General features: G+C 46.2%; 1 protein-coding gene across 3 annotated transcripts in view; it reads left to right on the forward strand.

Moving 5' to 3' along the window:
* Positions 1-15,360, forward strand: part of ltbp3 (latent transforming growth factor beta binding protein 3) — a 189,821-nt gene that overhangs the window by 167,088 nt on the left and 7,373 nt on the right. For all 3 annotated transcript variants that reach the window (XM_072551024.1, XM_072551025.1, XM_072551026.1), the window contains exons 19-23: positions 3,109-3,237; positions 4,916-5,083; positions 8,770-8,856; positions 13,124-13,252; positions 14,047-14,187. In XM_072551024.1, coding sequence (XP_072407125.1) covers positions 3,109-3,237; positions 4,916-5,083; positions 8,770-8,856; positions 13,124-13,252; positions 14,047-14,187 — 654 coding nt within the window. The remainder of the gene's footprint in view (positions 1-3,108; positions 3,238-4,915; positions 5,084-8,769; positions 8,857-13,123; positions 13,253-14,046; positions 14,188-15,360) is intronic.

Raw genomic sequence — 15,360 nt, forward strand, 5'->3', positions numbered from 1 at the left:
TACTCTCTGATATACCCCACACCCCTCACTGTAATACTCTCTGATATACCCCACACCCCTCACTGTAACACTCTCTGATATACCCCACACCCCTCACTGTAACACTCTCTGATATACCCCACACCCCTCACTATAAGTCTCTTTGATATACCCCACACCTCTCACTATAAGTCTCTTTGATATACCCCACACCCCTCACTGTAACACTATCTGATATACCCCACACCCCTCACTGTAACACTCTCTGATATACCCCACACCCCTCACTGTAACAATCTCTGATATACCCCACACCCCTCACTGTAACACTATCTGATATACCCCACACCCCTCACTGTAACACACTCTGATATACCCCACACCCCTCACTGTAACTCTCTCTGATATACCCCACACCCCTCACTGTAACACTCTCTGATATACCCCACACCCCTCACTGTAACACTCTCTGATATACCCCACACCCCTCACTGTAACTCTCTCTGATATACCCCACACCCCTCACTGTAACGCTATCTGATATATCCCACACCCCTCACTGTAACTCTCTCTGATATACCCCACACCCCTCACTGTAACACTCTCTGATATATCCCACACCCCTCACTGTAACTCTCTCTGATATACCCCACACCCTTCACTGTAACTGTCTCTGATATATCCCACACCCCTCACTGTAACACTCTCTGATATACCCCACACCCCTCACTGTAACTCTCTCTGATATATCCCACACCCCTCACTGTAACACTCTCTGATATACCCCACACCCCTTGCTGTAACACTCTCTGATATACCCCACACCCCTTGCTGTAACACTCTCTGATATACCCCACACCCCTAGCTGTAACACTCTCTGATATACCCCACACCCCTCACTGTAACTCTCTCTGATATATCCCACACCCCTCACTGTAACTCTCTCTGATATACCCCACACCCCTCACTGTAACTCTCTCTGATGTACCCCACACCCCTCACTGTAACTCTCTCTGATATACCCCACACCCCTCACTGTAACTCTCTCTGATATACCCCACACCCCTCACTGTAACTCTCTCTGATATACCCCACACCCCTCACTGTAACTCTCTCTGATATACCCCACACCCCTCACTGTAACACTGTCTGATATACCCCACACCCCTCACTGTGACTCTCTCTGATATACCCCACACCCCTCACTGTAACACTCTCTGATATACCCCACACCCCTCACTGTAACTCTCTCTGATATACCCCACACCCCTCACTGTATCTCTCTCTGATATACCCCACACCCCTCACTGTAACACTCTCTGATATACCCCACACCCCTCACTGTGACTCTCTCTGATATACCCCACACCCCTCACTGTAACTCTCTCTGATATACCCCACACCCCTCACTGTATCTCTCTCTGATATACCCCACACCCCTCACTGTAACACACTCTGATATACCCCACACCCCTCACTGTAACTCTCTCTGATATACCCCACACCCCTCACTGTAACTCTCTCTGATATACCCCACACCCCTCACTGTAACACTCTCTGATATACCCCACACCCCTCACTGTAACTCTCTCTGATATACCCCACACCCCTCACTGTAACACATTCTGATATACCCCACACCCCTCACTGTAACACTCTCTGATATACCCCACACCCCTCACTGTAACTCTCTCTGATATACCCCACACCCCTCACTGTAACACACTCTGATATACCCCACACCCCTCACTGTAACACTCTCTGATATACCCCACACCCCTCACTGTAACTCTCTCTGATATACCCCACACCCCTCACTGTAACTCTCTCTGATATACCCCACACCCCTCACTGTAACTCTCTCTGATATACCCCACACCCCTCACTGTAACTCTCTCTGATATACCCCACACCCCTCACTGTAACTCTCTCTGATATACCCCACACCCCTCACTGTAACTCTCTCTGATATACCCCACACCCCTCACTGTAACACTCTCTGATATACCCCACACTCCTCACTGTAACACTCTCTGATATATCCCACACCCCTCACTGTAACTCTCTCTGATATACCCCACACCCCTCACTGTAACACTCTCTGATATACCCCACACCCCTCACTGTAACACTCTCTGATATACCCCACACCCCTCACTGTAACTCTCTCTGATATACCCCACACCCCTCACTGTAACTCTCTCTGATATACCCCACACCCCTCACTGTAACACTCTCTGATATACCCCACACCCCTCACTGTAACTCTCTCTGATATACCCCACACCCCTCACTGTAACTCTATCTGATATAGCCCGATCACACTTCAATGTGTCGCTCTGATATACCCCACACCCCTCACTGTAACTCTCTCTGATATACCCCACACCCCTCACTGTAACTCTCTCTGATATACCCCACACCCCTCACTGTAACACTCTCTGATATACCCCACACCCCTCACTGTAACTCTCTCTGATATACCCCACACCCCTCACTGTAACTCTCTCTGATATAGCCCGATCACACTTCAATGTGTCGCTCTGATATACCCCACACCCCTCACTGTAACTCTCTCTGATATACCCCACACCCCTCACTGTAACTCTCTCTGATATAGCCCGATCACACTTCAATGTGTCGCTCTGATATACCCCACACCCCTCACTGTAACACTCTCTGATATACCCCACACCCCTCACTGTAACTCTCTCTGATATACCCCACACCCCTCACTGTAACTCTCTCTGATATACCCCACACCCCTCACTGTAACTCTCTCTGATATAGCCCGATCACACTTCAATGTGTCGCTCTGATATATCCCAAACTGTAACACTCACCATTTGGGCTTTTCCAAAAGCAGATACATATCTCCCGTGCCTGCCCCATCTGCCCACATTATGCTCCACCTGCCAGATTTTACACACACTCACTCGATTAATCTACGTTTATATTCAAAATCCTTGTCTTCTTCACAACCTGCTTTCCAATCTATCTGTGAATTTAACAACACACCTTATCCTAATCATTAGAGGCACGCCTCCCTGTGTTATTGATTTCACCATTCTCACTGTGTTCTGGGCAATGATGTTTCTCCTGAGTTCAGTGTTACTCTGATGTACACAGATATCGATGAGTGTGCCTTGAACCGCTCGCTATGCATGCCGAATGGTGCCTGTCAGAACACAGAGGGCTCATTCTCCTGCGTTTGTGACACTGGCTTCATCCTGTCGCTGGACACATACACTTGCGAAGGTAGGTATGGACAATGGTGGCAACTGAACGTGTCAAGGGAGAAAAGGCATTACTAAGTGTGATATAAGTGTGACTAATATACATTTCAATGTCATTTATTTTTGACTTAGAGGGCAGCTCAGTGGTTAGCACTGTAGCCTCACAGCGCCAGGTACCCGGGTTCAATTCCAGCCTCAGGCGACTCTCTCTGTGGAGTTCGCACATTCTCCCCGTGTTTTCATGGGTTTCCTCTGGGTGCTCTGGTTTCCTCCCACAATCCAAAGATGTGCAGGTCAGGCGGATTGGCCATGTTAAATTGCCCATAGTGTTAGGTGCATTAGTCAGAGGGAACTGGGTCTGGGTGGGTTTTACTCTTCGGAGGATTGGTGTGCTCTTGTTGAGCCAAAGGGCCTGTTTCCACACTGTAGGGAATCTGATCTTAACTTTTTGAATTTGGAAGGTCCCTAGGAGTGTTGCTGAACAAACAGACCTTGGAGTGCAGGTTCATAGTTCCTTGAGTGTGAATAGGATAGTGAAGAGGGCATTTGGTACACTTTATTGGTCAGCGCATTGAGCATAGGAGTTGAGAGGTCATGTTGCAGCTGTATAGGATATTGGTTAGGCCACTTTTGGAATACTGTGTTCAGTTCTGGTCTCCCTGCAATTGGAAGGATGTTGTGAAACTTGAAAAGGTGATGTTGTGAAACTTGAAAAGGTGCAGAAAAGATTTACAAGGATGTTGCCAGGGTTGGAGGGTTTGAGCTATAGGGAGAGGCTGAATGGGCCGGGGCTGTTTTCCCTGGAGCGTCAGAGGCTGAGGCGTGACCTTATAGAGGTTTATAACATCATGAGGGGCGTGGATAGGGTGAATAGACAAAGTCTTTTCCTTGGGATGGGGGAGTCCAAAACTAGAGGACATAGGTGAGCGGGGAAAAATTTAAAAGGACCTGAGGGGCAACATTTTCATGCAGAGGGTGGTGTGTGTATGGAATGAGCTGCCAGAGGAAGTGGTGGAGGCTGGTACAATGACAACATTTAAAAGATATCTGGATGGGATTATGAATAGGGAAGGTTTAGAGGAATATGGCCCAAATGCTGGCAAATGGGACTAGATTTATCCAGTCGGCTTGGATGAGTTGCACTGAAGGATCTGTTTCCTTGTACATTTCTATGATTTTATAACTAGTGGTATATGAGTTTTCTCTGTGCCTTAAGGGGTTTAATGATTAACTTGTAAGTATTTTTTTGTATCCACGGTGATGTATTTTTAAAACTGTTGGAGATAGATAGTTTTGAAGACTAATGGGAATTTATTTACACTGGGAGATCTGTGAGCATAGATCAGAGTGGTGCTGGAAAAGCACAGCAGGTCATGTAGCATCCGAAGAGCAGGAAAATCAATGTTTCGGGCAAAAGCCCTTCATCAGGAATCTATGAGCATGTTAAGCAAATTTTGCAGTGCATTATAGCTTCAGGTAGAAGATTCTGAATTTTTGGGGGGATTAGGGTAAACATCCTCAGGAAAACAGTTTCAGTTTGGGGCGATTTTGCAGGACAATTGGCTGAAACTGGAGTTGTGAAGCAGTTGCTCCTAAGGAAAGGGGGAAGATGGTTCAGAATTGTTACAAAATAGGTCAGTTAGCGGTGTATTTAATTGTGGTTTTTTTTTACATCTGGAGTTTCCTGTGTCCACCCACAGAGCCCGAGAGGCCCGAAGACAAGAAGGAGTGTTACCTCAGCCTCGATGACACGATCTTCTGCGACAGCGTCCTTGCAACCAACATCACAAAGGAGGAGTGCTGCTGCTCCCTAGGGGCAGGCTGGGGCGACCACTGTGAGATCTATCCCTGCCCTGTGCACAGCACAGGTAAGAGATTCAGGGCGTTCTCTCATCTAGTTCCAACAAATATCGGGATAAGCAAATGTGAGGCTCTTCCACTCTTTGCATGTGAGGCTCTGGCTGGAGAGAGAGAGAGAGAGAGAGAGAGCCGGGGATGGGGTTGGAGGACTTCATTGGCACTCTATCCCATCTTTGCCATGGGCGCTAGGCAAATCTCCTTCCTCTGCAACTCGGTTAATAAGGACATAAGAAAGAATTGCACTTCTTCTGACTTTTCAGAGCATCCCACAGCAGACGCCGACTTTTTGAAGGGCAGCCAGGAACCCTGGCGACCAATTTTACACACAGCCTAACGACCTGAGTTTGTGCATCATTGCTTATTGACGGAGGAGAGCTACCCTGTTTTTCTTAAAATAGGAACCCTTTGTGCTCATCTGAGGTGCAAACAGATTGTCATGTCCTCTGCACCGCCAACAGTGCAGCCCTCCTTCAGCACCAGCACCTGATGAGTTAGTCTGCGTTTTGTGCTCCGATATCTGGGAGCGGGACTTGATCTTAAGAAGCTGGAAGGATATTATTAAGCTGGAGAGGGTTCAGAAGAGACCAGTGCTGAGGGAGGGCTGCACCGTTGGCACTGCCATCTTTCAGAGGAGATGTCATTCTTGAGGCCCTGTTTGCCCCTCATTGTGTCTCTATTTTAAGGGAGGAGACTATAACTGGACACAGTGCTCCAGAAGAGGCCTCACCAACACTCTGTACAACCACAGCATGATGTCCCAGCATCTATACTCAAACGTCTGAGCAATGAGGGCAAGCATGCTAAACACCTTCTTAACCCCCCCCCCCTCCCCCCCCGCCCCCATCTATATGTGATGCAAACTTCAAAACGTTATATACAGAACTCTAGGTTCCCTCTGTTCTACAACACTGCCCAAGGCCCTATCATTAACTGTATAAGTCCTGCGCCCGTTTGTTGTACCAAAATGCAATACCTCACATTTATCCAGATTGAACTCCATCTGCCATTTTTCAGTCCATTGACCCATTTGATCAAGGTCCCTTTGTAATCTTAGAAAACCTTCTTCACTGTCTGCAATGCCACTAATTTTGATGTCGTCCGCAAACTTACTAACCATTCCTTCTATATTCTCATCCAAATCATTTATCTCAGCTTAATCTACACATCGAGACTCCATATCTCTTAATGTACTTACCCAACAAAAGTCTATCAATCTTGACATTTTCAATTGATCCTCACCATCTGTTGTGGGGGTGGGATGGGGTAAGTGCCTTCATGGGGCAGTGGTAGTGTCCCTACCTCTGAGGCAGAAGATCCAAGTTCAAGTCCTACTTGGCTCAGAGGTGTGTCACAGCATGCCTGAGCAGGATGACACAAACTGATGGCCTTTTGTAGACAAGTCTTGTAAATTTCAACCACCCCTTTGAGTGAAAACAGTTCTTCCTGATCTCAACCTTAAATGGCTCATTTCTGATTTCCAAATCCATTATTTTAGTCCTTCAGTAAGATCCCACGGCTGACCTGGTGGTGACCTCAGCTCCATGTGAATTTGATTTATCTCTGGCTTGTGACAATGCTGCAGCTTTAAGAGGTTATTTCATCCAGGTTTCTTTTAAGAGTGAGATTGAACAAGAGGTACTGAGCTGGCTAGTTAATCCCACTAGAATAAGGCCACTAGAGGATTTTGTTTAACAATCTGAATGGGTGTGGCCAGCTCTCTCAAATCTAGATTTCTGGGTTTCAGTTTTATCAGTACCATAAGAAGCTATTGGGGTCTCAATGGAGTTGGAAGCTTCAGTGAATGTCTCTTGGCTGCTACGCTCTCTGAATCTACTCATATTTTTCCTCCTGGTTGGAGAACTGCATATGAGATTCTGTATCTGAATTTTCCCTTTTTTGTCAAGGGTGTATTTATATGTTGGCATATTGGAACAGTGAATTAGTAATATCTAATATTCTGTTAAGTTTTCCAATACAGTTGTTATTCTAAACTCCTCTTTCTTTGGATGTACTTTTTATTTGTAAATATATTTATTAGCAAATTTTTTTTAACTTTACAAACATATAAAATTATTGAAAAATACAATCAATAACAAATATCAGTATAATAAAAAGAAAAACACAAATTACAATACTACTATCTCCTAACTATTAACTTACCCTCTAATACAAAACCAACCCTAACACTGTGCAAAGCAACACCAAAAAAAAGCAAAAAAAACCACAAAATACAGAACAGCTATGCTCGGCACTTTGGTTGTACTTTAACTACAGCATTTAAATAAATTATGCTTTGCTTAACATCGAGTATTTGACCAGTCGCAGCACATTTGGAACGTGGCGCTTTTCAACATTTACAGAACAAACTTGGTTATCCGAACATCAATTATCCGAATTTTGGGTTATCAGAGCAAGATCTCAAGGTCCCGTAAAAACGATATCTGAACAATCAGTTTTCTGAACAAAATACTTCCCGCCCATCTCGTTCCGATCATCAAGGTTGTTCTGTATATAAATGATTTAGATGTGAACGTTGGAGGTATAGTTAGTAAGTTTACGGATGACACCAAAATTGGAAGTGTAGTGGACAGTGAAGACGGTTACATCAGACTTTGATGAGATGGACCAATGAGCCGAGGAGCTGCATTTTGGAAAGGCAAATCAGGGCAGGGCTTATATGCTCAATGGTAAGGTCCTGGGGAGTGTTACTGAACAGAGACCTTGAGGTGCAGGTTCATAACTCCTTGAAAGTGGAGTCTCAGGTAGATAGGATAGTGAAGGTGGCGTTTGGTATGCTTTCCTTTATTGGTCAGAGTATTGAGTACAGGAGTTGGGAGGTCATGTTGCAGCTGTACAGAATATTGGTCAGGCCACTTTTGGAATACTGTGTTCAATTCTGGTGTCCCTGCTATAGGAAGGATGTTGTGAAACTTGAAAGGGTTCAGAAAAGATTTACAAGGATGTTGCCAAAGTTGGAGGGTTTGAGCTATAGAGAGAGGCTGAATAGGCTGAATTTTCCCTGGAGTGTTGGAGGTTGAGGGGTGAACTTATAGAGGATTATAAAATCACGAGGAGCATGGATAGGGTGAATAGCCAAGCTGTTTTCCCCGGGGAGGAGAATCCAATACTAAAGGGTATAGGTTTACATAGAGAGGGCAAAATTTAAAAGAGTCTTCAGGGACAACTTTTTCATGCAAATGTTCCACGCGTGTGTGGAACAAGCTGCCAGAGAAATGTGATAGAGACTGGTACAATTACAACATTTAAAAGACATCTGGATGGGTACTTGAATAGGAAGGGTTTCAAGGGATATTGGTCAAATGCTGGCAAATGGAACTAGATTAATTTAGGATATCTGGCCGGCATGGAATAGTTGGACTGAAGGATCTGTTTCTGTGTTGCACATCTCTATGACTTCACATTTGCCTTCAAAACTAAGAAAAAGGTAGGGTCTCGGCTACCTTCTCAGAATACTCTGAGAGGATATAGTCAGGTCCATAACAGACACAGTTCCCAACTCTTTTGAAAAGCCTCTTTAAAGATTTGTCTATTTCCTGCGCTGACAGATATTTGCTCAGGCCCACGTTTTCCAGATTGAAGTTCTGTCAGCCTTGCCTCCCCAGGTTCAGAGAAACTACAGTCTGTGCGCTCTTTAGTAATCTGTCCACTCATTCCTGATTTTCTCTCCTTTCAGCTGAATTTCAGTCTCTCTGTCCAGACGGGGAGGGATTCCTGGTGACCGACGACAATCTGTTTGGAGTGGGGCTTCCATCATACAGAGGTGAGTACAGTCAGCCTCCACTTTGATTCCCTGTAAAGGCTGCCTCAGGCACAGGAAGCCATTCACCTCCTTGTGCCTGTTCTGCCATTCACTTCCATCACACTTATCTTTAACTCTACCTTTCAACCTTCTTCCAACAGTTTCAATCTCTAATAGAGTGGGGCGTTGGTCAATTTCTTCGTGAGGCTGTTGTGCTGCAGCATCTCAGGTCCAAGAGTGCCTGGATTCAAGTCTCACCTTAACAGGCTGGAATATTCAATTAACCCCCGGCCTGAACAGCTCTGTTTGGGCGGAGAGAGTTCTAGCTTTTTGACAATTTTGTGAATTCCATCCAGAACTGGCTGCATCCTATCTCATGCCAAATCCTGTTCACCCATCCCTGACCCCACCAGGCTCAGTGAGCTACATTGGTTCCTGGCCCCATAAACTCTCAGTTTTAAAAATTCTCCTTCTTGGCTTCAAGTCCCTCTCTCATCTCCCCTACCCCTCCCACTCCCTGTCTCAGTAACCTCTTTCCTCCCTGCAACTATCCCACATCTCTGAGCCCACTCCAATTCAGGCTTCTTGTACATTTCCCGATTTTATCCAATCCCTGCAGTGTGGAAGTAGGCCATTCAGCCCATCGAGACCACACCTGCCCTCCAGAGGAGTATCCTACGCAAACTGACACCTTCCTACGCTATCCCTGTAACCCTGCGTTTCCCATGGATAATCCATCTCACCTGCGCATCCCTGGACACTCTGGGTCAACTTCCCGTGGCCAATCCACCCAAACCTGCGCATCTTTGGACTGTGGGAGGAAACTAGAGCACTAGGAGGAAACCCATACAGATATAGGGAGAATGTGCAAACTCCACACACAGTCATCTGAGACTGGAAGCGAACCCAGATCCATGGCACCATGAGGCAGCAGTGCTAACTACTGAGCCACCATTTCTGGTCTTGTACCATTCCAGTCATACCTTCGGCTACCTAGACTCTCTAGAATTCTCTCCCCAAACCTCTCCTTTGCTCCTCGAAGATACTTCCTCAAAGCTTCTATAGCCAAACGTTCAGTCGTGGGTGGGGTTCTGTCCATTCTGTCCAGCTTTCGCTCCTATGAAGGAGAAGGTGCTATTTAAGTGTGACTTGTTGTTGTGCTGTACTCGTATCTTTCTGTCTGTCCATAGCTTTTGGCTTTTCACCCTTACCTTTCTTGGGTTTGAAGTGTAAAACACCGTGATTTCCCACACTGAAGTACACCTACCATGAACTTAACCCTACACACTTTGTCTTCTTAAATTTCAGCAAACTTAGAGACTGGGCTTCCTATCTTCCTTCAACTATAGCATGTTGAATATGTACATGAATCTACAAATTAAGTGTTAAGCCATTCTGCCCCTTGAGCACACTCTGCCATTTTATAAGATCAGGGCCAATCTCGACTGAAGAGGATCTCAACTGCATGTTAATCTGGTTCGCTAGTTGAATTGATCGATGTGTTTTTGGCCCTGTCCTTCCTGCAATCCCACACTGATTCCATACTGCGCCCACTTCCTGGTCATTACCCACCTCTTTTTCTTTTAGATTAGATTAGATTCCTTACAGTGTGGAAACAGGCCCTTCGGCCCAACAAGTCCACACCGCCCCGCCGAAGCGTAACCCACCCATACCCCTACATCTATATCTACTCCTTACCTAACACTACGGGTAATTTAGCACGGCCAATTCACCTGACCTGCACATCTTTGGACTGTGGGATGAAACCGGAGCACCCGGAGGAAACCCACGCAGACACGGGGAGAACGTGCAAACTCCACACAGTCAGTCGCCTGAGGCGGGAATTGAACCCAGGTCTCTGGCGCTGTGAGGCAGCAGTGCTAACCACTGTGCCACCGTGCCGCCTCTTCTTGGGCATGGTTCTGATGTGGGCAGGCTGCTTGATTGCAAAAGGATTTTACATCCAGTTCCAGTCCTCACTTGACACCCACATTCATGAATACTTATTGGACGAGTAAGGCCACATTTGGAGGACTGCATGCAGTTCTGGGCACCCTACTACAGAAAGGCTGTTGTTAAACTAGAAAAAGTGCAGACAAGATTAACTATAATGCCACCTGGAATGGAAGGTTTGAGTTATAAGGAGAAGTTGGGACTTTTTCCCCTGGAGCGTAGGAAACTGCGGGGGCAACCTTGTAGAGATCATGAGAGGCATAGAATTTCAGGCAAAGGGTGGTCCCTGTATGGAATGAACTGCCAGCAGAAGTATTGGAGGCAGGTACAACATGTAAAGGTCATCTGGATGGCTACATGAATAGGAAGGGTTTAGAGGGATATGGACCAAACGCTGGCAAATGGAGCTACATTAATTTAGGATATCTAGTTGGAATGCACGAGTTGGACCGAAGAGTCTGTTTCCATGCTGTACAACTCTGACTTTATAAGGTAGATAGCCAACATCTTTTCCCCAAGGTAGAGAAGTCTAAAACTAGACGGCACGGGTTTAAGGTGAGAAAGGAGAGACACAAAAGGGTCCACAGGAGCAATTTCTTCACACAGAGGGTGGTGAGTGTCTGGAACAGGCTGCCAGAGGTAGTGGTGGAGGTAAGTACAATTTTGTCATTTAAGAAAAATTTCAACAGGTACATGGATGGGATAGGTATGAAGAGATATGGACCAAACACAGGCAAATGGGACTAGATTAATTGTGAAAACTGGGCGGCATGAACAAGTTAGGCTGAAGGGCCTGTTTCCATGCTGTAATCTTCTATGACTCTACATAGGAGCAAAAGTAGGCCATTCAGCCCCTCAGGTCTGCTCTGCCATTCAATGAGATCATGGTGATCCAATTATTTTCAACTCCACTTTCCTGCCTTTTCCCCATAACCCCAGTTCTCAGCCTTGAAAATTCTTAATCATCCCAGACTTGATAGCTCTCTGTGGTTAAGAATTTCACAGATTCACTACCCTCTTACAGAAGAAATTCCTCTTCATTTCTGCCTAATAAGGGTCACCAGTATTCTGAGACTATGCCCTCCGACTCTCATCCTGTCCCCATGTACCCTGTCAAGCCCCCTAAAAAATCTTGTACATTCCAGTAACACCTTGCATTCCTTTAAACTCCAATGGGTACAGCCCAAACCCTCCACACCCAGGCTAGGCCTAGTGACCCTCCTGTGGACTGCCCTCCAATGTCAACATATAAGGGATGAGAATTGCTCACAGTCCTTTCTCATAGGGATCAGTATGTAGGGAGGGGGAGGTAGGGTTTTCAATTTGCTTCTTTACCTGGGATTGCTAAAGTGGGACCGAAGGGGAAGTTCTGTGTCAGCCCCCTGCTGTTCTGACCCTGTGGCCTATCACTCTTGGTGTATGTTTGCCCTCAGGAACTGTCCCAGAGACACACAGCACAACAACAAATAAAAAACAAAATAGAAGTACAGCACAGGAACAGGCCCTTCAGCCCTCCAAGCCTGTGTGGATCATCATGCCCTAATTAAACTAAAAAACACGGTGGCTCAGTGGTTAGCGCTGCTGCCTCACGGCACCAGGGACCCTGGTTCAATGGGGAGTTTGCACATTCTCCCCGTGTCTGTGTGGGTTTCATCCCACAGTCCAAAGATGTGCAGGTTAGGTGAATTGGCTATGGTAAATTGCCTATAGTGTTCAGGGATGTGTAGGTTTGATGCATTAGTCAGGGATAAATGTAGAGTGGGAGGGGTGGGTTACTCTTCAGAGGGTTGATGTGGACTTATTGGGCCAAATGGCCTGTTTCCATACTGTAGGGATTCTATTCTATTTTAGCCTTCTGCCCTTATTTGGTGTGTCTGTGTGTATTCCCTCCCTATTCATGTAACCATCCAGATGCCTCTTCACTGTTGCCAATGTGCCTACTTGCCCCACCTCTTCTGGCAGTGTGTTCCAGGCTCCTACCACTTTCTCTGTGAAAAACTTCCCTTACACATCTCGCTTAAACTTTCCCCTTCTCGCTTTGAACCTGTGCCCCCTTGTAATTAAAACATCTACCCTTGGGGAAAAGCATCAGACTATCCACCCCAAACACACCTCTCATAATTTTGTAGACTTTTATCAGGTCTCCTGTCAGCTGCCATCTTTCCAGTGAAAACAAATCTAGTCTTTTTAACCTTCCAGCCCATTGAGTCTGCACTGATTTCTCTACGCCAATCCCACTTTCCAACACTTCAACATTATGACACCTCGAGTACTCTATCAGGACGGGCTTAAGAGAGCAAGAGCTTAATCATGTTCCAATTGCTTCCAACTCCAGACATTGACGAGTGCACGCTGTTCGGCCAGGAGATCTGCAAGGAAGGATTCTGCATGAATACCCAGCCTGGCTTCGAGTGCTACTGCAAGCAAGGTTTCTACTACGATGGGGCCCTGTTTCAGTGTTTGGGTGAGGAGGAATTCTGAAATCCCACAGTAATCACTTCTTGCCCTGGCATCCTGTTTTCATTAACTGTTTTTAAATTCACTTACGGAATGTTGGCATCACTGGATAGGCAAATTTATTGCCCAGCCCTAACTGTCCGCTAAGGGTCACAGTGGGTCTGCAGTCACATGGAGGCCTGACCAGGTAAAGACAGTGGAATTCCTTTTTCTTGCCCCCCAACAATCGGCACCAGTTGCACGGTCATCACGAGACGCTTAATTCCCGATCTATTATTGAATTCAAATTCCACCATTTTCCACAGTTAGATCCGAAAGTGACCCAGAACATTACATATGGGTCACCGGATTAAACCATTAGTCCATCATCATGTAAACAAGTGGGAGTGGGAAGACCCTGTACAGGTTAGACAATTGGGAGTAGCACAGGCAGTATTCCCAAATATGTGTGCTCTTTTCAAAGGAAGCAGGGGTTTCTTTACATTGACTAATGCCCTAAGAATGAGACAAATAAACCACTGAGCACTTTACATCTGCATGAGAGAGAGATCCAGGAATTCGGTCTTAGTGAATGAATTTCTTTTCCAAAACATCTCAAAAACGTCAACTGAATGACTTGGAAGTGCAATCAACCAATTAACATGTCCAGAGTAAATGACTAGTCATGTGGCTTCCATTTCTGGCCTGGTTCTGGTTGACGAAGCTAGGCACTGAACTGCCCACTCAGCGAGTGAGTCATGCCCAGACTGTTGGATTGGAATTGTTCTGGCCTGTCTGAACGGCTTTTGTGTGCCCCCTCAGATGTGGATGAGTGCCAAGACGTTCAGAGCTGCCCCAACGGAAGATGCATCAACACCAAGGGGTCCTTCACCTGCCACTGCCCTCCACCAATGACCTTTGACAAGGTGAAGAGGCGTTGCGTGCAGCCTGTCGTCCTTATCGGTAGGTACTGACTGCAGCCACCCAACAGTAAGGTTGCCAACTCAGGGTCTGATGTCTTCCTAGAGCTTTCATTAGATGACCCCCAACTCTTGTTTTGACCTTTGCTCATACAGAGGGCATAACATTTTTTTTTCTTTTTTGAGAGACGTGGGCATTGCTGGCTGGGCTAGCATGTATCACCCATCCCTAGTCACAGTTGAGCAGGTGAGGGTGAGCTGCCTTCTTGAATTGCTGCATCCCATGTGCTGTAGGTAGACCCAGAACATTGCACGGTTGTTTCCTGTGCCTAGGTCATTGCCAGGTGGTCCGTCTGGTTTCACTTCTTTTCCAGGCTACGTGGTGATTGTTACAACAGAGTGACTTCCCCTCAGGCTATTTCAGAGGGCAGTTAAAAGTCGACCATGTTGCTTTGGGTCAGGAGTCACATGTAGGCCAGACCAGGCGAAGGATAACATTTTTCTTTCCAAAGAGGACATGAATCATAGAATCCCTGTGGAGACAGGCCATTTGGCCCATCAAGTCTGCGCTGACCGTCCCAGACTCACCCCCTCTCCCCAAAACTCTGCATTTCCCATGTCTAATCCACGTGTCTAGGCTATGGGCAATTTAGCACAGCCAATCCACCCTAACCTGCACATGCCTGGGCACTATAGAGCAATTTAGCACGGCCAACCCACCTGAACCTGCACATCTTTGGACTAAGGGAGGAAACCCCACACAGACACAGGGAGGATGTGCAAACTCCACACAGTCACCTAAGGTTGGAATCAGACCTGGGTCCCTGGTGCTGTGATGCAGCAGTGCTAACCGCTGAGCCACCGTGCTTCAGATAGGTTTTTCCGTGACAATTCATAATGATTTCATGCTCCGCTTCAGACTCTTAATTCCAGATTTGTATTGAATTCAAATTCCACCACCTGCCAAGCCCAGTTCTCCCAGAACATTAGTCAGGTGTCCCGATTAATACTCTAGAAATAATGCTGCTAAGTTATCACAATCCACTTTGCAGGTTGTAGCTGAATTGGAGTAGTTAGGGGGGCAAAGAGATCACGTTTGTCAACTCCACTTAAAGTTAAAAATCACACAACACCAGGTTATACTCCAACAGGTTTATTTGAAAGTACAAGTTTTCGGAGTGCTGCTGCTTTGTCATGTAGTTAGCTAACAAAGGAG

This window comes from Chiloscyllium punctatum, chromosome 31 (assembly GCF_047496795.1).
Source record: "Chiloscyllium punctatum isolate Juve2018m chromosome 31, sChiPun1.3, whole genome shotgun sequence".
In the NCBI taxonomy this organism is placed as follows: Eukaryota; Metazoa; Chordata; class Chondrichthyes; order Orectolobiformes; family Hemiscylliidae; genus Chiloscyllium; species Chiloscyllium punctatum.